This window comes from Gossypium arboreum, chromosome 9, assembly GCF_025698485.1.
Source record: "Gossypium arboreum isolate Shixiya-1 chromosome 9, ASM2569848v2, whole genome shotgun sequence".
In the NCBI taxonomy this organism is placed as follows: domain Eukaryota; kingdom Viridiplantae; phylum Streptophyta; class Magnoliopsida; order Malvales; family Malvaceae; genus Gossypium; species Gossypium arboreum.
The window spans coordinates 1,217,324-1,237,736 of NC_069078.1; the positions used below are offsets into that span (position 1 = coordinate 1,217,324).

At 36.1% G+C, this 20,413-nt stretch overlaps 1 protein-coding gene across 3 annotated transcripts; it reads left to right on the top strand.

Moving 5' to 3' along the window:
* The first annotated feature begins 8,647 nt into the window (after positions 1-8,647).
* LOC108454910 (uncharacterized) lies at positions 8,648-15,625 on the top strand. 3 transcript variants are annotated; one of them, XM_053019298.1, is made up of 10 exons: positions 8,648-8,789; positions 8,878-8,929; positions 9,733-10,421; positions 10,500-10,688; positions 10,797-10,888; positions 13,313-13,372; positions 13,489-13,558; positions 13,722-13,925; positions 14,471-14,875; positions 15,224-15,625. In XM_053019298.1, the coding sequence occupies exons 3-9, from the start codon at positions 9,750-9,752 to the stop codon at positions 14,858-14,860; spliced, it is 1,677 nt and encodes a 558-aa protein (XP_052875258.1). In that variant the 5' UTR covers positions 8,648-8,789; positions 8,878-8,929; positions 9,733-9,749; the 3' UTR covers positions 14,861-14,875; positions 15,224-15,625. The 3 variants fall into 3 exon arrangements, with proteins under 3 accessions (XP_052875258.1, XP_017609022.1, XP_017609023.1); XM_017753533.2 differs by having other exon boundaries at positions 8,648-8,929; XM_017753534.2 differs by having other exon boundaries at positions 8,650-8,929; positions 15,492-15,625.
* Positions 15,626-20,413: the final 4,788 nt, after the last annotated feature.

Genomic DNA, 20,413 nt, shown 5'->3' on the forward strand with positions numbered 1-20,413 from the left:
CTATACATGCCATTAAATGATGAATCGATAGTGTGGTGATTTCGACAATTTGACTTTGAGTTTGTTTATAGCAATGGATCCCGATCCCAACCGAGCAATAGCTGATGATGTGGAGAGTGTGGCGCTGCTCCGACAAGGGACAGCGGCGGACTCTCAACCTATGGCCAACAATCCGAATGATGAGGCTAGGCAAGCCTTTTATAGTGTGATGAGCGAATGGTTTAATCAATACATTCGAACTAACACGGCTGTCCCACAACCTCCATTCCCGACAAATGCAACCCCGCACCTACAATACCTCCGTGAATCGACCAAATAAGGTCAAGTAAGCCCCGATCGATAGGATTCGAAAACATGGGGCCACTGAATTTAAAGCTACGGATGATGATGATGCCGAACGAGCTAAATTTTGGTTGGACAACACTATCCGGGTGCTCGATGAGCTATCTTGTACACCGATGAGTGCTTAAAGTGTACCATCTCCTTGCTACGTGATTCCACCTACTATTGGTGGAGTACTCGACTTCTGTGGTACCTAGAGAGCAAGTGACTTGGGAATTCTTTCAAACCAAGTTCGAAAAAAAAAAAGTATATCGATCGAGATTCATCGACCAAAAGCGAAGGAATTTCTTGATCTTAAGCAAGGTTCTATGTCGGTTACCGACTATGAACGAAAATTTGTGAGGCTTAGCCGATACGCGAGAATGCATTTCGTCCGATGCTATTATGTGTAAACGCCGAGGATGGGCTGAATGATGATATAAGGATGTTCGTTGGCATTCTCGAAATCGAGAGATCGTAGTACTTGTTGAGCGAGCTTGTAAAGTCGAAGAGCTTAGAAAGGAGAAACAAAAAGTGATGTGGGAACTGGAGAATTCGAAAGAGGTCCTCGGAAAGTCTCTTCAACAGCAATCAAGAGATTTCGAGATGATGTGAACCGGTCTAGAGGCGCTTTGGGCTTTTCTAGACGAGGACGCGATCGACCCCTGTGACCACACGAGTCACTTCGATCGCCATGATGGTGGAAATGATCGCCGAGAGAGGCGAGTGTCAACATTGTGGCAAATGGCATTCGGGAGCTGTTGGTTTCGTGATCGCTCCTGCTATAAGTGTGGATCACCGACCACTTTAGGAAGGATTGCCCGAGGATGCTTGAGCAGAATGTGAGTCGAGTGGAAACTCGGGTGCTACCCTTTGCTCGAGGTAGGCCACCTAGAAATATGGGCAATGTCGATTGGCGGTCGGAGAGGATCTAGAGATGCTACCATCGGATCGAGGCTCGTGCTCCTGCGAGGACTTATGCCATCTGCCGCACGCGAGGATCTTGCTCTCCGGATGTCATTACGGTGCTTTCACTCTTTTCAATACTAATGTGATTGCTTTGATTGACCCCGGTTCTACTCAATCTTATATATGTGAAACCTTAGCATCCAGTAAGACTTTGCCTATTGAGTCTCTGAGTTTGTAATTGGTGTCAAACCCTTGGGTCATTACGTGCTTGTCAACAAAGTGTGCAAGAAAAGTCCCCTAGTGTTTGAGGTTCTTGTTTCCGCGGACTTGATGCTTTTGCCGTTCGATGAATTCGACGTTATTCTTGGTTTGAATGGGTTGACCATGCACGATGCGGTCGTAAATTGCAAAAGCAAGACTATCGATTTGAGGTGCACGAATAACGAGATAATTGGGTTAAGTCTACGGACTTAAAGGGTTGCCATTGTAATATCGCAATGTTGGCCGAAAATATGTAAGAAAAAGAGCGAAGCGTACCTTGCGTCGTGCTTTCGATGACAAGGAATCGAAAAGAAACCCGAATCTGCGCGTGGTTTGTGAATACCGGATGTTTTCCACGAAGAATTGCGGGTTTACCACTGTTCGGAAATAGAATTTGGCATCGAATTGGTACTGGTACCACTCCAATTTCGATAGCTCCGTATCGTATGGCACCAACGGAATTAAAGGAGTTGGAAGCTCGATTGCAAGAATTGGTGGATAGAGGTTTTGCTCGCGCCGAGTTTTTCGCCTTAGGGTGCGCCGGTGTTGTTCGTGAAAAGAAGGATGGAACCATGCGGTTGTGCATCGATTATCGTCGACTTAATAAAGCGATAATAAAGAACAAATATCCGTTGCCACGTATCGATGACTTGTTCGATCAACTAAAGGAGCCTCGGTGTTCTCGAAAATAGATTTGAGATCGGGCTATTATCAATTGCGAATCCGAGATTGGACGTACCCAAGACCGCCTTGAGCGAGATATGGTCACTATGAGTTCCTAGTGATGCCGTTTGGGCTCACTAATGCCCTCGCGGTATTTATGGATTTAATGAATCGGATCTTTAGACCATATTTGGATCGATTCGTAGTCGTGTTCATTGATGACATCTTGGTCTATTCAAGAAATGAGACCGAACATCTTTGAACACTGCGGTTAGTCTTTGCAAATTTTACGGGATAAGCAATTATATGCTAAGTTCACAAGTGTGAGTTACGGTTAGAGAGGTTAGCTTCTTGGGTCATGTGGTATCTGCATCGGGTATTCGAGTCGACGAATAAAATTTCAGCCATACTTAATTGGAAGCCTCAGAAATATTCTTGAGGTTCGAGCTTTTTGGGGCTTCTTAGGTTATTACCGACGATTTGTAAAAGGCTTCTCAACGATAGCCACGCCGATGAAGCTTACTCCAAAAGGATGTTAAGTTCGAATGGATGGAGAAATGCCAAAAAGTTTCGATCAACTGAAAACTTATTTGGTGAAGCCCCAATTCTAGTGCAACCCGAGTTGACAAAGAGCTTGTCATCTATAGCGACGCCTCTCTACTTGGGTTAGGTTGCGTATTAATGCAAGAAGGTCGAGTTGTGGCCTATCGTCGAGGCAATTAAAGCCACATGAGAAAAATTATCCGACTCATGATCTCGAATTGGCCGCCATCGTATTCGCCTTAAAGATTTGGTGACATTACTTATTTGGTGAAAGGTGCCATGTATACTCGGATCACAAAAGTCTCAAATATTTGATGATCCAAAGAGACTTAAATCTGCGACAAAGACGTTGGCTCGAGTGTTAAAGGATTACGAGCTGGTCATTGACTATCACCGGGAAAGGCGAATGTGGTTGCGGATGCCTTGAGTCGTAAATCATTATTCGCTTCTGACGATGAGCGTGCACTTGTGCATTCGATCCGATAGTGTGTTAGTAGTGAATTGAAAGCCAAACCACTATTGATACATCAAATTCGAGAAGCTCGAAAGTCGACGATGAGTTGGCGCAAAAGCGGGTGAGTGTGTTCCAAACAAGGATTGAGTTTCAAATCGATGATGACGATTGTTTGAGGTTCAAAAGTCGTCTGTGTGTTCCAAAGAATTGAACTCATTTCGATAATTCTGAATGAAGCCCATTGTAGCCGAATGGCAATCCACCCGGGAGTATGAAGATGTACAATGATTTGAAACGTCGATTTTGGTGGCATGGTATGAAGCGAGACATCTCCGACTTTGTTTGAGATGTTTAATATGTCAACAAGTGAAAGCGGAACATCGGTGCCTTGAGATTACTTCACCAATCACGATACCCGAGTGGAAATGGGATCGAGTCACAATGGACTTTGTATCCGACCGCCATTGTCGCAAGTAAGAAGGATGCGGTTTGGGTCGTGGTAGATCGATTGACTAAGTCGGCCCACTTTGTCCCCGTGACGCACGGATTTTTCAATTGACAAATTAGCTGAATTGTACGTTTCTCGGTTGTGAGATTACACGGGTGCCTATTTCCATCGTGTCGGATAGAGATCCGAGATTTACCTCGCGATTTTGGAAAAAGTTGCAAGAAGTTTGGGTACCAAGTTGCATTTCAAGACCGCCTTTCACCCCAAACCGATGGTCAATCCGGCGGATAATTCGGATACTTGAGGATATGTTAAGATGTTGCGTCCTCGAGTTTAGTGGTTTATGGGAGCGGTATTTGCCGTTGATTGAATTCGCACAACAACAACTTTCAATCAAGTATTAAGATGGCACCCTACGAGGCCTTGTACGGTCGTAAATGCCGTACACCATTGTTTTGGTGAGCTCGGTGAAAGCAAGATTTTCGGTGGATTTGATTAGGGATCTTTGAGCAGAAAGTGAAAGTAATCCGTGAAAGTCGAAGATAGCCTCCGATCGTTAGAAGTCGACGCGGACTGAAGCGTAAGGATATCGAGTATCGTGGGTGATAAAGTGTTTCTCAAGGTATCGCCTTGGAAAAGATACTCGATTCTACCGTAAGGGCAAGTTGAGCCCGAGGTTCGTTGGGCCATATGAGATATCCGGCGAGTCGATCCGGTGGCATATCGTTTGATTTTGCCCCGAACTCGAAAAGGTTCACGATGTCTTTCACGTTTCGATGCTTTGACGCTATAGATCCGATCCATCGCACGTGATTAGTCCATCGAAATTGAAATTCAAGCTAATATGAGTTATGAGGAAGAACCGATTCGTATCCTATCACGAGAAGTGAAAGAGTTGTGAAACAAGCGGGTTCCGCTAGTAAAAGTGTTATGGCTCAAGCACGGGATAGAAGAAGCTACTTGGGAGACCGAGAACTCTATGAAAGAGCGATATCCAAACCTATTTACGGTAAGATTTTCGGGACGAAAATTTCTTAAGTGGGGAGAGTTGTGACAGCCCAAAATTGACCCTAGTCGGAAGGTGGTCTCGGGACCACAAAACCAAGGCATAAAAATAATTAAAATTTATTTTGATGCCTATAATATGTGTGCTCATGTATGACATTTTCGATGATTGATTTAGTGTTATAAGGGTGAATTCCACAAGAAAGGACTTAGTAATGAACTTTGAAAGTATGATAGGAAATGTGTGATGACTAATTAAAGCATGCATGCAAAATAATGGACTTGCATGTCAAATTCCCCCTTTATAGGTGGTGGCCGGCCATGACAAGGAGGATGGGCTAAACATGTCATGAAACATGTTTTGTTGGTGCATTAGGGTGAAATAATAAACAAAGGTGTATGGGTGATAAAAAATGAAAAAAAAATGTGTGTGAGTGTGGTAATCCCCCATTGCCGTGAGTTGTAGAGAAGGAAAGAAAAAATTTTGTTCATCCTTTCTTTGAGCCAAAACTAAGGAAGAAGGAGGATTTTGCTTCATGCTTGGTTTGGAAGAGATCTAGAAGGAGATTTGGCTAAGTTTGTATCAAGATTAAGGTATGTATGAGGTTGTGTTAGGAGTTTCATGCATGTTTTGGTTGCTAACTTGATGTGCATGTTAGCCATGGCTCAAATCTTTGTTAAGCCATGGAAATGGTATTTGGCCAAAGTTGTTATGGTGATAAAGCCATTGCATGCTAAGTGTGAAGCTTGATGATGATGCATGCAATGATGGATTGTCTACTCTTGAGTAAGATTTTGAGCTTTCTTTTGTTTTATCATGATTGAAGTTGAAAAGGAGCATGATTGTCATATTCGCCATGATGCATTCATGAGCATGGTTCATGCTTCTTGCATGTTAGTTAAAATTTGTGTTTTGGATGGCTATGGACACCTTGAAATTGACCATGCTCATATATGTATATATATGTTTGCACATGATGTTTTGGTTATGAAGGAAGTGATGAATAAGTTTGTTTAAAGAAGAAGATGTTGAAGAATAATTGTGAAATTGTAAGCACATTCGGCCTAGCACACATATGAGTGCTTGATGCTATATTGTAAGTTTTGAGCTACAATATGCAAAGCATTAACTAGTAAAATGCATGCTGTTTTTGTGTGGTATTAAGTGCATAATTGGCCTCAACATGGACAAGTATATTCGGCCTTGGGTAGCCTATTGAAGGCCTTAGCTTTTCCTTGATGCTCGAATAAATTGTATTGAATTGCTTGATGTAGTATAAAATGTGCATGACCATTGTGTATTCAAGCTAAAGGGTGGCCATATGACCATTTAAATTCCTTGTCATATTCGCCATAAGCTAGCACAATGAGGTTTTGATAAATTGAATTTGTTTGAATTAGCTCAAGAGCTAAGAGGGCCACAATTGGACAAGGGAAGGAAAAGTAATCGAATAGCCGTAAAAGCCGTTCGACAACATCCGAGGTAAGTCCTCAAGAAGTGACCTTACTTGAATTATGTGGAATGAAATATGGATGTATTGATTATTAATTTATGTGTGTATGAGTATTCGAATGATACCGGGCTAAGTCCCGAAGGCGATTATGTTAGTGATTATAATTGTGTTTGAGCCTTAGTAACGAAAATAAATATGTATGTCCAATGATTATTGATGTATGTGTGCATGAGAAATTGAATGATATCCGGCTAAGCCCAAGACAATTATGCTGGAAATTATAATCGGGTTAAGACCAAGGCAATTGTGCTAGTGGCTACATCCGGCTAAGACCAAGGCATTCGTATGAAGTCATTCTATCCGGCTAAGACCGAAGGCATTTGTGCAAATCGTGATATCCGGGTTAAGTCCGTAGGCCTTGGTGCGGGTTACCATAACCGGGCTATGTCCCAAGGCGATTGATCGAGTAGCGACATCCGGTTAAACTCAAGGTATGTGATTTGAAAATTATAAGCTTGCTGGAAAATTTCAGCTAATGCACTTGTGAAATTTCCCAATGACAAGGTAAGTGCGGTGTGTGCTTTATGCGCTAGGAGTAAGCGTGTGAATATCCGCTCCTATGATGGAACGAGTTATCGGCCTTAATGAAGCCGTTATTTGTGTATGAACATAAGAGTTGGGATGGTGAAGTAAGTATGATTATGTGAATGTGCATTAATGAAATGATGCATTTAACTATGTGAATGTATTGCTGTAATTAGAGTTGATTATATTCCTTGAGACTTACTAAGCATAAAATGCTTACTCCGCTGCTTTGGCTCTCGTTTTCTAGATTTCGCTCGATAGCAATCGGATTCGGGATCGTTGAAGTCGAAGTCATCCACACTATCAAGCCCCCATTTTGGTATAAATTCTTGGTTGAACTTGAAATGGCATGTATAGGACTACCCTTGTTGGTTTAAATATGTTATGATGTATATGTGTACGGCCATGCGAAAATGGCTCGTAATAGTGAAGTATCAACTTAAACTATTTGCGGTTTGTATATATATATATGGTGTCATGATGTGACTATGAATTGGAAATGGGAATGTTGGTCACATGATCAGCCATTGGCATGGTTAAAATGATCATATGTGGACCTATGTAAGGCAAGACTAGTTGGTTCATGGAGACTACAAAATAGGTAAGACCTACCTTAAAACAGATGCTGCCAGCTGCAGTAACGTGAATGTGAAAAATCACCAAAATTTGTAGGAATGGTATTAAATAGTGAATCAGCTATGTAAATGAACATTGATGAGTCTATTTTCATATGGAAGAAACGAAATGGTCATAGGAGTTACATGTTAAGAGATATTAAAGCTATTGTAAGACAGGGCCAGAACGGTTTCTGGGTTCCCTGTCGCAACTTTAAAATTTACTATAAATTATCCAGAAAGAATTAGGAGACATACCTTATATGTACAGATTCCATTTTGAGTCTAGTTTCATTAGAAACAAACGGCACCAGCATTAAAGCCCTGTACAGAGAGATATTCAAGTTATACCGCGCGAAGGTCAGAGCAGTCGATCCCTGTAACATGGGTGACTTTAACTAATAAACTGTACCAATTGGCCCGACCAAAATTCTAGAAATAAATCCATGGATGGATATATGAGTCTAAATTCAGGAAAATTTACGAAACCAGTTTCCGAGTTTTGAAACTCGAGATATGATTTTAAGGCGACAGTGACGCAGTTTTTCCAGCCTGACTGGAAATGTCCAATGGATGGGCAAAACAAGTGAACTTGGCTTGCTAACCCCTCGTGTCCGACACCGGCGATGGTCTCGGGTTCGGGGTGTTACAGTCCATTTCGGTGCAAATTTCGATAGATATCGATCGTACTAGTGTGAACTGAATGATTTCGTCGTACCGATCAGAATATGGTGTACCAGTCGGTACCAAAAATTAATTTTAAAATAAAATTTACATTCAAATTTTTATTGTTTATTTGCAAAAAATTAATTTTAAATTTACATTTTATTATTTATTATACTAAAAGATAAATTTAAAATAAATTAAAATTATTTATTTTGAATTTATTAAATTATGAATTGTTATATGCATAGTATACGATGATATTATTGTTTAATTTATGCAATATTTTTCTTGTTTATTTTGTTTAACGATGAATTGTACTTGTGAAGCTTAATAAAAATATTTTATATAATTGATGAGTAATTTTATCTTAAAATTTATATATGCTGATATTTGAACCCATGCCAGTGATATTTTTAAAATTTTCTTTTACTACTTCAACCTTTGATGACTATTTTACATTTGAAATTTATTTAACTTCATTGTTTGATATTTATAAATATTTTATATACATATATTTATTTTAAAACTAGCAATAAACTCAAAGCAGTATATCAAAACGGATAGATACCATACATACTAATACTAATAAAAATAATATGTTCACTGGTACGATATTAACTAACTTAATTGATATGGCACCAATTACCATAAACCAAACCCTATTTTTTTTTAATTAAACAAACATAAACCTTTTATTTCATTTTTTATTTTCCAAGATTAAAAAAATTGGATAAAAAATAAAATAACCACGTGTCATGGGAAGATGAAGTGTGCAAAAATATTGCATGAAGAAGTGCTTATTTGTAGCTGAAAGACTGTATCCAAAATGGTAGTCAAGCGGCCAACCTCGCCACCTCCTCCCAGCGGTGCATTTTCAAACCCCATTCCTTTTTCAATCTCCCTATATTATAATATGATATATATTCAGGCTTTTGTAATCTTTCCTACTTGTAGTTTTTCACGAAAATAAAAAGTGATCCCGTCGGTGAAACAGAGTTAATCTCAGGTTTGTTGTTGTTTCTACCGCCGATTTTAATGATTATAAGGTTTTCAATTGTTGAAATACTTCTTTTTTTTTTTATTTCACCTTTTAGCTTTTTGATTAAATGATTATCTTTCACGTTATATAGCTTGTGTCTCTGTGTGTGTGTTTTCGAAATGATTGTTTAATTTCTTCCTTCAATTATTATTCTTTCTGTATAATTGGTTGGTGTTTTGATTTTCATTATTGTATTCATATAAATATTATACGAAGAAAATCGAACTGTGTAATCATAGAAACGATCCGAATCTTGCATTTTAATCCTTTAGAATAGATTGAATGCGATTTTATTAACCTTGGGTTTTCCTGATTTAATTGACATGAATGTAGAGAAAAAAAAAACAGAGTATTCGTATGGGAAGCTCATCTCAAATTTAGGTAACACGATAATAGACGATATTAAATTTTATATATATCTGAGGCCACTGGACATTGAATTCTGATCACTGAATGTGAGATTTAGCTGTTTGATTTTTGTGCTTTTAAGTATATCAGGGACAAGAACTGTTTCTCTAATTACATTACTGTTTTTTTTTTTGGATATTTGGAATAAATGTTCCTTTGATATTCATCAATGAAGGTAAAAGCAAAAGATTGGCAATTAGAATGCCAAAACTTTTTAGTGACTGACTTTTGTTCTTTGAGCAAAGTAGAAAGCAGATGCTAATTAAATACATAATTGAGTTGAATGTTAATTACAATATTAGTTATTTTGATTTCAGTTATTTCATGAAATGCTAAGGTATTATTTGGTACTTGTTTTTCAGAGTTGAAAAAATGCAAGATGAATGAAATAGGTAATCGTTATTCAGCTTCCACGTGCAATGAAATGAAGAAACAAGATTATCCAAAGAATCTTCAAAGTCGAAATGATGCAGTAGGAGGTGATCTTTGGACAGATGGACTTATTTGTGCTTTTGAATATGTTAAAGGCCAAGGTAAAACAGGTCAGCCAAAATCAGGTGCAAAGGTCTTGTCTGCACAATATAGTTTGAAAGAAGCTTCTAGAAGACGGATCTATGCTAATGAACCTGAAAATGTTAATTCTAACAATTTAGCTAAATCTCCACCCTTGAAAGACTCCGCAGTCACAGTTAAAGATGCATCATATGTAACCCGGGATCTCAATCCAGGGGAAGAGTTCCCAAGGGCGTATTGGGAACCAATTGGTTGGGACAGAGTTTATCAACTAGTCCAGATGCTACAAGCTGATGATGGATGGGGCTCCCAGCCTATTGAGCTCACAGAGAATGAAGATGAAGTGACTGTTACAGATTTAGCAGCACCTTATTGGGAAAGGCCAGTTGGTCCAACTTGGTGGTGTCATGTTGCGGCAGATCACCCATCTATAAATGCATGGCTAAGTACTGCTCAGTGGTTGCATCCTGCTATCAGTGTTGCTTTGCGAGACGAAAGTACACTGATAAGTGAGCGTATGAAGCACCTATTTTATGAGGTATACTCACTTTCTTAAGACTGAGATTAAGCAAGATGGTCACTAGTCTAAACCTTATTCTTTCATATATATTCGCAGGTTCCTGTCATAGTTGCTGGTGGACTGTTATTTGAGCTGTTGGGACAATCAGCTGGTGATCCTTTAGCTGAAGAAGATGACATTCCCATTGTTCTAAGATCATGGCATGCACAAAACTTTCTGATAACAGCATTGCATATCAAAGGGTCTGCATCAAACATTAATGTCTTAGGTATTGCAGAAGTTCAGGTTTGTTTGTGCACCCTGTGAACTTTCACAACTAAAGTTAACCATGATGCTTGCCCTGCTTATTGATGCGATGATTGGATTTGGTCACTTTCGTTTTTTTTTTTTCAGGAAATGCTTATTGCCGGAGCCACTAATATTCCAAGAACTATCCATGAGGTTATAGCACATCTCACTTGTCGCCTTGCAAGATGGGATGACAGGTTAAATATTTATTGATCTCATCGTATTGGTAAATAAAGTTTATCCTTATTCTTGAATGATAAAATGATTTGCCTGCAACAATAACTAGAAAAGATAAATTTTAACTTTGTTATAATTTGTTGAAACAGATTTGGCTTTAAAACTACTATAAGGACTGACAATCATTTGTTCCATAATACCTTTATCCCATTTTATTCCAATCTTCAATGAAATTTCATAGCTTAGATTTTAATCTTGCCTTTGAATTTGCTGATGTCTTTTATGTCATTTCTTTTCAATATACCAATGCTTCAAGGCTTCTATTCTTAAAGTTTATTATCCTTGTGGATTTAAGAAAAATATTTGAGGACAAAAATAATGTTTTTGAATAGAAACATTTGGACAGCAATATAAGAGAGTTTAGAACAAAAGGCTGCAATTCTCTTTATTCATAATTCTGAAAAAAATTCAACATAATTTATAGGGGAAACATATCATAATATGGTATGAGATTCCCTTAATTGATAGGGATCCTTGATTCTAGGGATCTCTTCGTTAAGACTTTACATAACAAAAAGGTATATATACATAATTTCCAAAATTATCTCGATATCCTAACTGACAGCTCCAAATCCCTTATTGACAGATTATTTTAATTATCTCAGTTTGTTCTGTAATTCTACACTACCCCTCAAGTTGGAGCATAGATGTCAGTTATTCCCAACTTGCTAATGAGAAACTCTGTAAGTGTGATTTGAATAATCCCTTTGTGAGAATATCTGCAACTTGTTGTGATGTGCGGATAGACGACAAACAAATGCTTTCATCCTCATTCTTTCTTTATGATATGCTTATCAGTCTCGGTATGTTTAGTTCTATCAAGTTGGAATGGGTTGTTGGCAATACTGATAGTTGCTTTGTTGTCGCAGTACAACTTTATAGGCATAGTCACAGGTCTTCCTAATTCCTCCACAACATGTTTACATGTCATCTGCCGTAGATCTTCTACTTTAGCACTACTGGCCACCATATTTTGTTTTTTTACTTTTCCAAGTTACTAGGTTCCCCCACATGAATACAGTAACCTGATGTTGATTTTCTATCTATAATGGATCTTGTCCAGTCTGCATTTGTGTAGGCTTCAATGCTTCATTGATTGTTCTTTCCAAAAAATAGTCCTCTTGGATATTTTTCTTAATTATCTCAAGATGCGGTAGACTGCTTGAAGATGTTCTTCACAAGGGGAATGCATGAATTGGCTTACCAAGCTCACGGCAAATGCAATGTCTGGTCATGTAAGTAATAAATAAATCAACTTCCCAACTAGTTTCTGGTGTTGAAATGTGTCCACTGGGGCTCCCTTGTTGTCTCTGAGTTTCTAATTTAGGTCACTTGAGGTCTCAATAGGGCAACAATCACTCATACCAGTTGCTTTAAGTAGATCCATCATATATTTTCTTCGTGACGCTACAATCCCTTACCTTGATCGAGCTACCTCCACACCAAGAAATATTTCAGTAATCCAAGTCTTCGATTTCAAACTAAAAAGCTAGGCACTTCTTCAGTCTCTCTATTTCGTTGTGTCATCTCCTGTGAGAATAATGTTATCAACATACACTATCAAGACAGTTATCTTCCCACTAACTTAATGCTTCTTGGACATGGTGTGATTTGCTTGTCCCTAAGAAAAGCCTTTTTTCTTCAGTCTCTTGGTGGTTGCTTCAAACCATAAAGGGACTTTTTTAGTTTACAGACCTTTGATCCGTATTTCCTTTCAACATCTGGGGGTGGATCGATGTAAACTTCTTTTTCTCATAAGTCACCATTGAAGACTGTATTCTTCACATCTAACTGTTGAAGCGACCAATCAAGGTTGGCTGCAATTGTTAGTAGCACTCTTATTACATCTAGTTTTACATTTAGCAACGAGAATATCAAGATCAAACATACTAGGCTCAGAATGAACTGACTCAAAATTAGGTAAATTCGGGTGGATAGGTTCAATGTAAGGATAACCTGGAACTTCAATGAGGTTCTGAACAGTTTCAGTTATAGGCTTTTGATGGTGTTGAGAAGTTTCAGTCTCATTTCTTTGACTCTGGTTCCCCCTTGAATGAACAATAAGTTCATTTGTACCTTTTTTGCTCTAGTTTCATTTCTAGCAATACCAAGAGATGACTCCATAGATTCGAAATCCAAATAATTTTTAGTTGAATCACTTCCATTTTTATTAAAAAACTTGGGTTATCTGTCATGATAAAGAACTTCGAATCTTCATTTTTGTGTCAAGCAACGTTGTAGACTGAAAGAAAGTAACATCCATTGTGACAAACATCTAATTTTAAACTAGGACCATAATGTTTGTGTTTTTTATATTCGAGGAATAGCTTACAAAAACACATTTCCTAGCACAAGGATCTAACTTCCCAATGTTTGTATTTTAGGTTGTTTCGGAAATCAATCTTTGGTGAAGCAGATGAAGTTGAGTTGAAGTTTATGAACAGGTTTCTCCATGCACATTGGATGATTTGTCTTCTTAATGAAATTAGTCTCTTTTTCATACTGACTCATTCTTTTTCCTGTGCATGACACATTTAACTAATGATTATCATATGAACAGGAGGAACCACGAGGATCTGCATCTTTTTACAATAATTCTGAATCAAGAAATCAGGAGGTTGTCAACACAGGTAACTCAATTTGGTTTTTGGAGATAACTGCAAGTCAATTTTGATGTTTTAATTGCTTTTGTAATGCAGACATGATAATGTTTTAATTTAGATCAGTGGTCAAGTGTAGATTATAATTCTTACATATGTTATACATTTAAGGACAACCTTTTCAATAATGCAGGTCATAAGAGTCAAATGGTCTCTCCATGCAAGAGAGGAGATTGTGTTTGAGCTTCTTCAACATTTGAGAGGGAATGCAGCAAGGTCCTTACTCCATGGGGTAAGAAAGAGTACAAGAGAAATGATTTCAGAGCAAGAGGCAGTGCGCGGTCGCCTATTTACAATTCAAGATGTTATGCAAAGTACAGTTCGCGCATGGTTGCAGGTTTGCTTCTCTAGAACTACGCTCGAAAGAATCTAGTGTCCGACACATATAATTTTTTGTCTCAATATATTCCTTAATGCTGTATTTGGTTATCAGGAAAAAGTATCATGGACCATGGAGTCTTTGTACTAAGAGTTGGATTGCATTTTGTTCTCTCTACTAAAAAAAAGGATAAATTAATCTCTGTAGGTTAGATTAAAGAGCAAGCTGATATTTTTTATTAAAAATTTCATCTATTTTTACTGTTATAAATTGGTCTATGTATATTAACATGAGATATATGTAGCACGTCACGTATAACTGTTTGATTATTCCATTAGTAATACCGATTTTTAACAATAGAAATTGATAATTTTTTTTAACATGAAAAACCAGTTTAGTCTTTGGTATTATTCTTTTTATATTTTTTAAGTAAAGGGGACAAAATGTAATTTGGCTTCTAATACAGGGGTTTTCATAGCACTTATATTATCACTTTTACCACTCAATACTTTTTTAATTGTGATGTAAACTTGTTCCCTAATACTCACTACGGCTAATTCCAGGACAGAAGTCTCACTGTTACACATAATTTAGGAATATTTGGTGGCTGTGGCCTTATTCTTTCCATCATTACTGGACTTTTCGGGATAAATGTGGATGGAATACCCGGAAACGACGACAGTTCCCCCCATGCATTTCTTTTATTTTCTTGTATCCTTGTCTTCCTAGGAGTAGTTTTAATTTCCAGTGGATTGCTTTATCTTGGGCTGAAGAAACCAATTATTGATGAGGATGTTGAGGTGAGAAAATTAGAGCTGGATGAGCTGGTTCGGATGTTTCAAAAGGAGGCAGAGTCTCATGCGCAGGTCCGTAAGAGCGTTGCTCGAGCTATTAAGCCACCTACAACCGCAAGTATACTTCCTTCTGGTGAAGGTTATGTCCTCATTGGTTAAATGATGCCTCAAAAAGTAAGTTCTTTTAGCTTCTAACTACTAATTATTTGGCTTTTTCATGGTATAGAACATCAAATGATAAAATCATAAAATGGCTTTGCATGATGTCATAATTCAGAAATTCATATGCCTTTGATGGTTGATATTACTAAAATTAGACATACGTGCCACGTGTACTTTTTAGCATATAAAGATCAACTTTTAATAATAAAAGGAGATGGATTTTTTTACAATATCGATTTATATTTTTATCTAATATATATATATTAATTTGTCAGAGTAAATGTCATCTAATTTCTAATACAAGAATGTCCATGATACATAAATACAAACTAAACTATCATTGGATTTACATTTCTATAGTGAATTGCCTAGTGCACATGGAATAAAGCGTTAAATCAAGAAACTGCTTTTGATTGCGGCTTTTGAACTGGAATGACATTGGACACTGACAGTGTGAGAGTTGGCTTGCAAAACAATCAATTCTTATCCGGCTTTGCTTGTGGATTTGGGCTGACTAATGAATATTTTTTGTAATCTATTTACCTATGTCTAAAAGTGAAGCTTTTTTGTTTTCAAACGTCATGGAGTACTTGATGCAATCTCTATCTAATATATATATATTGTATAGGTGGAAGCATTCTGTTCTTTGATTCATAAGTGGCAGTTTGAGTTGGAAGACATTTCACTTATTGATTGATTTGTCTAATTGTCACATAAATTGTGGAAATATACTTACGAAATACTAGTGGAATGCTTATGGAATATTATACATTATAGTGTTTTAATTATTTTACATTTATGATTTGGTCCTTCTCATTTATTATATATATAATTAACCCAGAGCAGTAGAATTGAAAATATATAGTATTAAATTACAAGTAACACGTAATTTGATATTTGTAATTAGTCTAAATAATTAGTATTATTTTTGGATTAAAATGGTATGTGATTCAAATAATTTGAATTCCTTAAAGATGAATACTTTAGGTTTCTCTCTTGCTCTTCCTTTTTCCTTTTAACATTATGAATTTTTGAAATTTGATATTTAATTTATTTACTTTATTTTTATATAATTTGATCGTTTTATTTTATAATGTTATTAGTTATTCTAAATATTTAATAGTATTAATTATTTTAATTAAAATATTGAAGTTAAATTTTTTAGGAACAATATTCTTACAAAAATTTATTTTATCATTATAAGTTCAAATGAATGTTTTTTTAAAAAAATCATATAAATATTTTCAATGTTACTTTTATTTTTATATGATTATCAAGTGATTTTTTTAATTCAAAATGTCACAATAATAAATTTAATATTTAGTTATGGTAGCAATTAGACTTAAATTTTAAATTCAAAAATTGAAGATTTAAAATTTTAAATTAAAAGTAGGATTAAATTATATTTTAACTTTTATATTTGCACCGCATAATTTGACACAAATAAGTAATTAATTCAACGCGAAATAAGGGAATCATATTAGTTACCGGTAAAAGTGTGGACTTCAATGTATAGCCTTGTATTGAACAAGTTTTAATTTGATTTACATATATTAATATTGGGAAGAAGTTTGGTATATTTACAAACTCCACAAAGGGCGAAGATGATGATAAGTATCCTAAGAGTGAAGTAAAATATTAAAAAATAAATATGAAAAAAAGAGACGATAATTTTTAAGTTTACTTGTGAAATTTAAAAAATATATATTGTCAATGAACCAAATATAAAAATGATTAAATAACAAAATACATTTAGTATATAAGCACTTATATATTTAATCCATATTTAATTTGATATATATAAATGGTAAATATCTTTTCATTTCTTGAAAAATACATATTTAATTTGAATTTTGGGTTGAGAGGAAAAGTTAGTATTGATTCATGTCTTGAAAATAAAATAGAGTTAATTGTAATAGACATCCTCAAATTATGATGTTTATTTTAAATTAGTTCTTAAATTTTAAAACATTTTAAATACGTCTCTAAACTATCAACGTTATATTAATTAAGTTCTTCTATTACTAAAATTATGAATTTAACTATTAAATGAAGCATCAAATGCGTAATTTAAAATGAAAATTTTCAAGAAAGTAAAATATTGTCATATAGCTTTTAAAATTAAAAACTAAAATTAGAATAAAATAGAAGAAAGTTCGATAAAAGCTTTGAAAACCCTAAATCCAAGTTTTTACATCTATTTTTACAATATTTTTCTAAAATTTTATTATTTAAATTATGACACGAGATATGATGTTTAATTTAATTAGTAATTTTAGCCACTCACATAACTTGTTTATGGCAAAGAGAAGAACTTTTATTTGACAATTAGAGGTATTATTTTTTACAAAAAAAATTTACTCATCCTTTCAATTTCAATTTCAATTTTAAATTTGTATTAATTATTATTTATTTTATGTCTAGTTATTTTAAACATATGCATTTAATAAGTTTTTCATGATATTATTGCACTAGTAACCAAATATAACAATAGTGTATAAATATAAGTCCTTTTGAAGAATAGTGTAACACCCCGAATTTTGGGACTAGAAGTTTTGAGTTTTGGTAACTAGGGTCTGAGTGGGAGGTGTGCTATTGTTGTTAGTTGCATGATTAGATGATAGAATGAGCCTGCTGGTCTGGTGGTTAAGTGGGTGTTAGTATCTTTAAGATGCGTGTTCGAGTTCTTGTGTGTGCGCTTTGGAAAAATATTTTTTTTTGTCTTACATTGTTTTGTTAAATATTTTAATTAAATTGTTTAGTTTTAGTTATTTATTAATTCTAATTTATTTTATTATTATTATTTTTGGTTACACGTTCTCCTCTCCCTCTCTTAGCTTTTCTTTTTGCTCTTTTCTTTTCTGCGAAATCGGTTTTTGTCTGCGGTATTTTAAGAGTTTCGTTTCCTGGTATTCGAATCGGCATTCGAACATTTTCGATCACGAAACAGGTGTGGGATTCAAATCTTGACTATTTCTTTTTCTTTACTCTTGTGAATTATTGTTTCGGCATTCTCGAATGTTCTCTAAATTGTGCGTTGGGTATTGGTTGTTGAAATAGTATGGGGAAAATGACATATTTTGATGTATTCTTGTTTCCGTAAAGGTTGGGGGCTGTTTTGATGGCTAAATCGGTGATTTTGGCTTGTTCCAAAGTGGTTTCGTGCCCACATGGGTGGCCACACGGGTGTGTGCCTTTTCACACGGCCGTGTGGAATTAGGAATTAGGGTTCCAAGCAGGATTAGGATCCACACGGCTTGGCCACACGGCCATGTGGCCGATTTGGGAATTTTTGTCTATTTTCACACGGCTGTGTCCCCTGGGTACACGGGTATGTGTGATTGGGAATTTAGGGTCTTCGATGATTTTTGGTACCACACGGCCTGACCACACAGGTATGTGTCCCACACGGGCGTGTGAGATCTCCACACGGCCATGTCTCCTCTATTCTTATTTTTTGGCACTTTTTGGATAGTAAGTTACATGGGCTATTCACACGGGCGTGTGCCCTTCCATACGAGCATGTGAGGCTTTCACACGGGCTTGTGTGGGCTCCACATGGGCATGTAGACTCCCACACGGCCTGGGCAATTCCACACAGCCGGGTCACATGGCCATGTGGTCCTACCTTGCGAAATGTTTGTATTATGTTGGTTTATGATCTATTTGTGGTTCTGTGTGTCCCAACCCTTAGCTAAGCCTTAGTAAGGGTAGTTAAGACTTTGATTTGGGCTTCGACTTATGTGTTAATTGTAATTGTTGGGTGAAATGTCTGACTTTAAACCCGATTATTTAAGCGTGTTTGTGTGCATATCTGCTTTGTCTGAGCATGTTTGTGGTCATTATTTCTGTGAGATTGAATGCATTCATGCACTTACATAAAGTGTTGTGGGTGGGTTTACTAAGAGAAAAGAGATTGAAACTGAACTAAACTGGCAGTTTATCTGCTTGCTGTTAGCCCCAATACCCAGAGGGTCGTGGGCAATCCCAATACCCTGAGGGTCATGGACAATTATTTTACCGGTATAGCGGGTTATCGCATTGCACTGTACCACATGTACGTCAGCTTTGCTGAGTACCATATTTTGATCTGGTACTGCAACTTGACTATACAGCGGACTGCCACATTGTACTTTACTGCATATACGTCAGCTCTGCTACGTATTATATCTGAGTGGCCTAGTCCATAAATGTGGTGTGTAAGGTTGGATGGGTCTTCGAGGTCCTATATGGTGTGTTTTGGTTGGATGAGCTTAAACAGCTCTTATGGGGTGTGATTGGGGGATGGAGAGGTGTGTTGGCTGGATGGGTGGGTTTTATCACTCGACTGCATCTTATCCGCATCTGTTTAAGAGTTTTGATTGTAAGATTATTTGTCTGTATTCTGTTTGTCTAAACTGCATTTGTACTGAATCATTTGTATGAATTTGATGTGCTCTGATTGTTAAGTTCCGTTGGGACGTTGGTTCTAGGTATGTTTTCTACCTCTGAGAGTTTTTGAAAATATGTTGCGCTACTGATTTGAAATTCGTATTTTTATTTCTTGTCTTGTTTTGAACTCGCACTGAACTTGAGTAGCTCACGCCCTCTTAGTGTTTCCCTTTCAAGTAACCTTTCTGAATTCTGACGCTGGGCTCGGTACGCAGAGGTCTTGGACAGTTTTTGTGGAAAATAAATTATCAGTTTGTGTTTCAATTTCTATTTTGTTGTTCGGTTTTTGAACTGTAAGATTTTATACAACTATGGTACAAGTTCTGTTTTAAGAGTTATTCATTTTTATTATTTTCAATTTTATATATTAAAATTAACTGAAATTCTACTGATTGAACTTTAAATGATTAAATTTTTTGGTTTGACATGATAACTTAGTTTTTTTTTAAAATTTACCTACGATCACTTCGGTGATCAATGTGACATCCGAGATTCGGTCTAAACTTCTAGACCGAGTTTAGGGTGTTACAAAGAGCGTCAAAACCATTTTTCAGATAGAAGTTAGCTTGATGATATTTGAGCAAACTTAAAAAATTTAATTTTTTAAAATTCTAGGTTTCTATTTAAAAAATAAGAGTCACCACCCATCTGTTTGTTAGGTGTGATCATACCGATAAAACCATATTTTAAAAAAGAAATTTGAAAATTCTTTAAAAAAAAGGTAATTATTAGATTTGCGTTTTAAAAACTAGAGTAAAATATGTTTGAGTTCGAGAGTTGATTATGTATGAAACAGGTTATGTACCCTTATAACGCCCAGAAATCTATACCTTATTAATTACATGTTGTCTCTAATTTTAAAAATACAAATTTGGATTTTCAATGTTTAATTGATTACAATTAAAATAAACATGAATTAATCGGAGTAAATTAAATTTTAAAAACTTGAAAACTTGTGGAATGTGACATTTTATTTATTATAAAAATTCACTCATTTTTTATAAAGATGTTTCAACATTAAGAACATTAAACGAAATCGCATCCAGTAGCTTTAGCAACGATTTCGTCAATCTCCTTAATATTAAAATATTGGCTTATTTTGAAAACTTGAAAAATGAT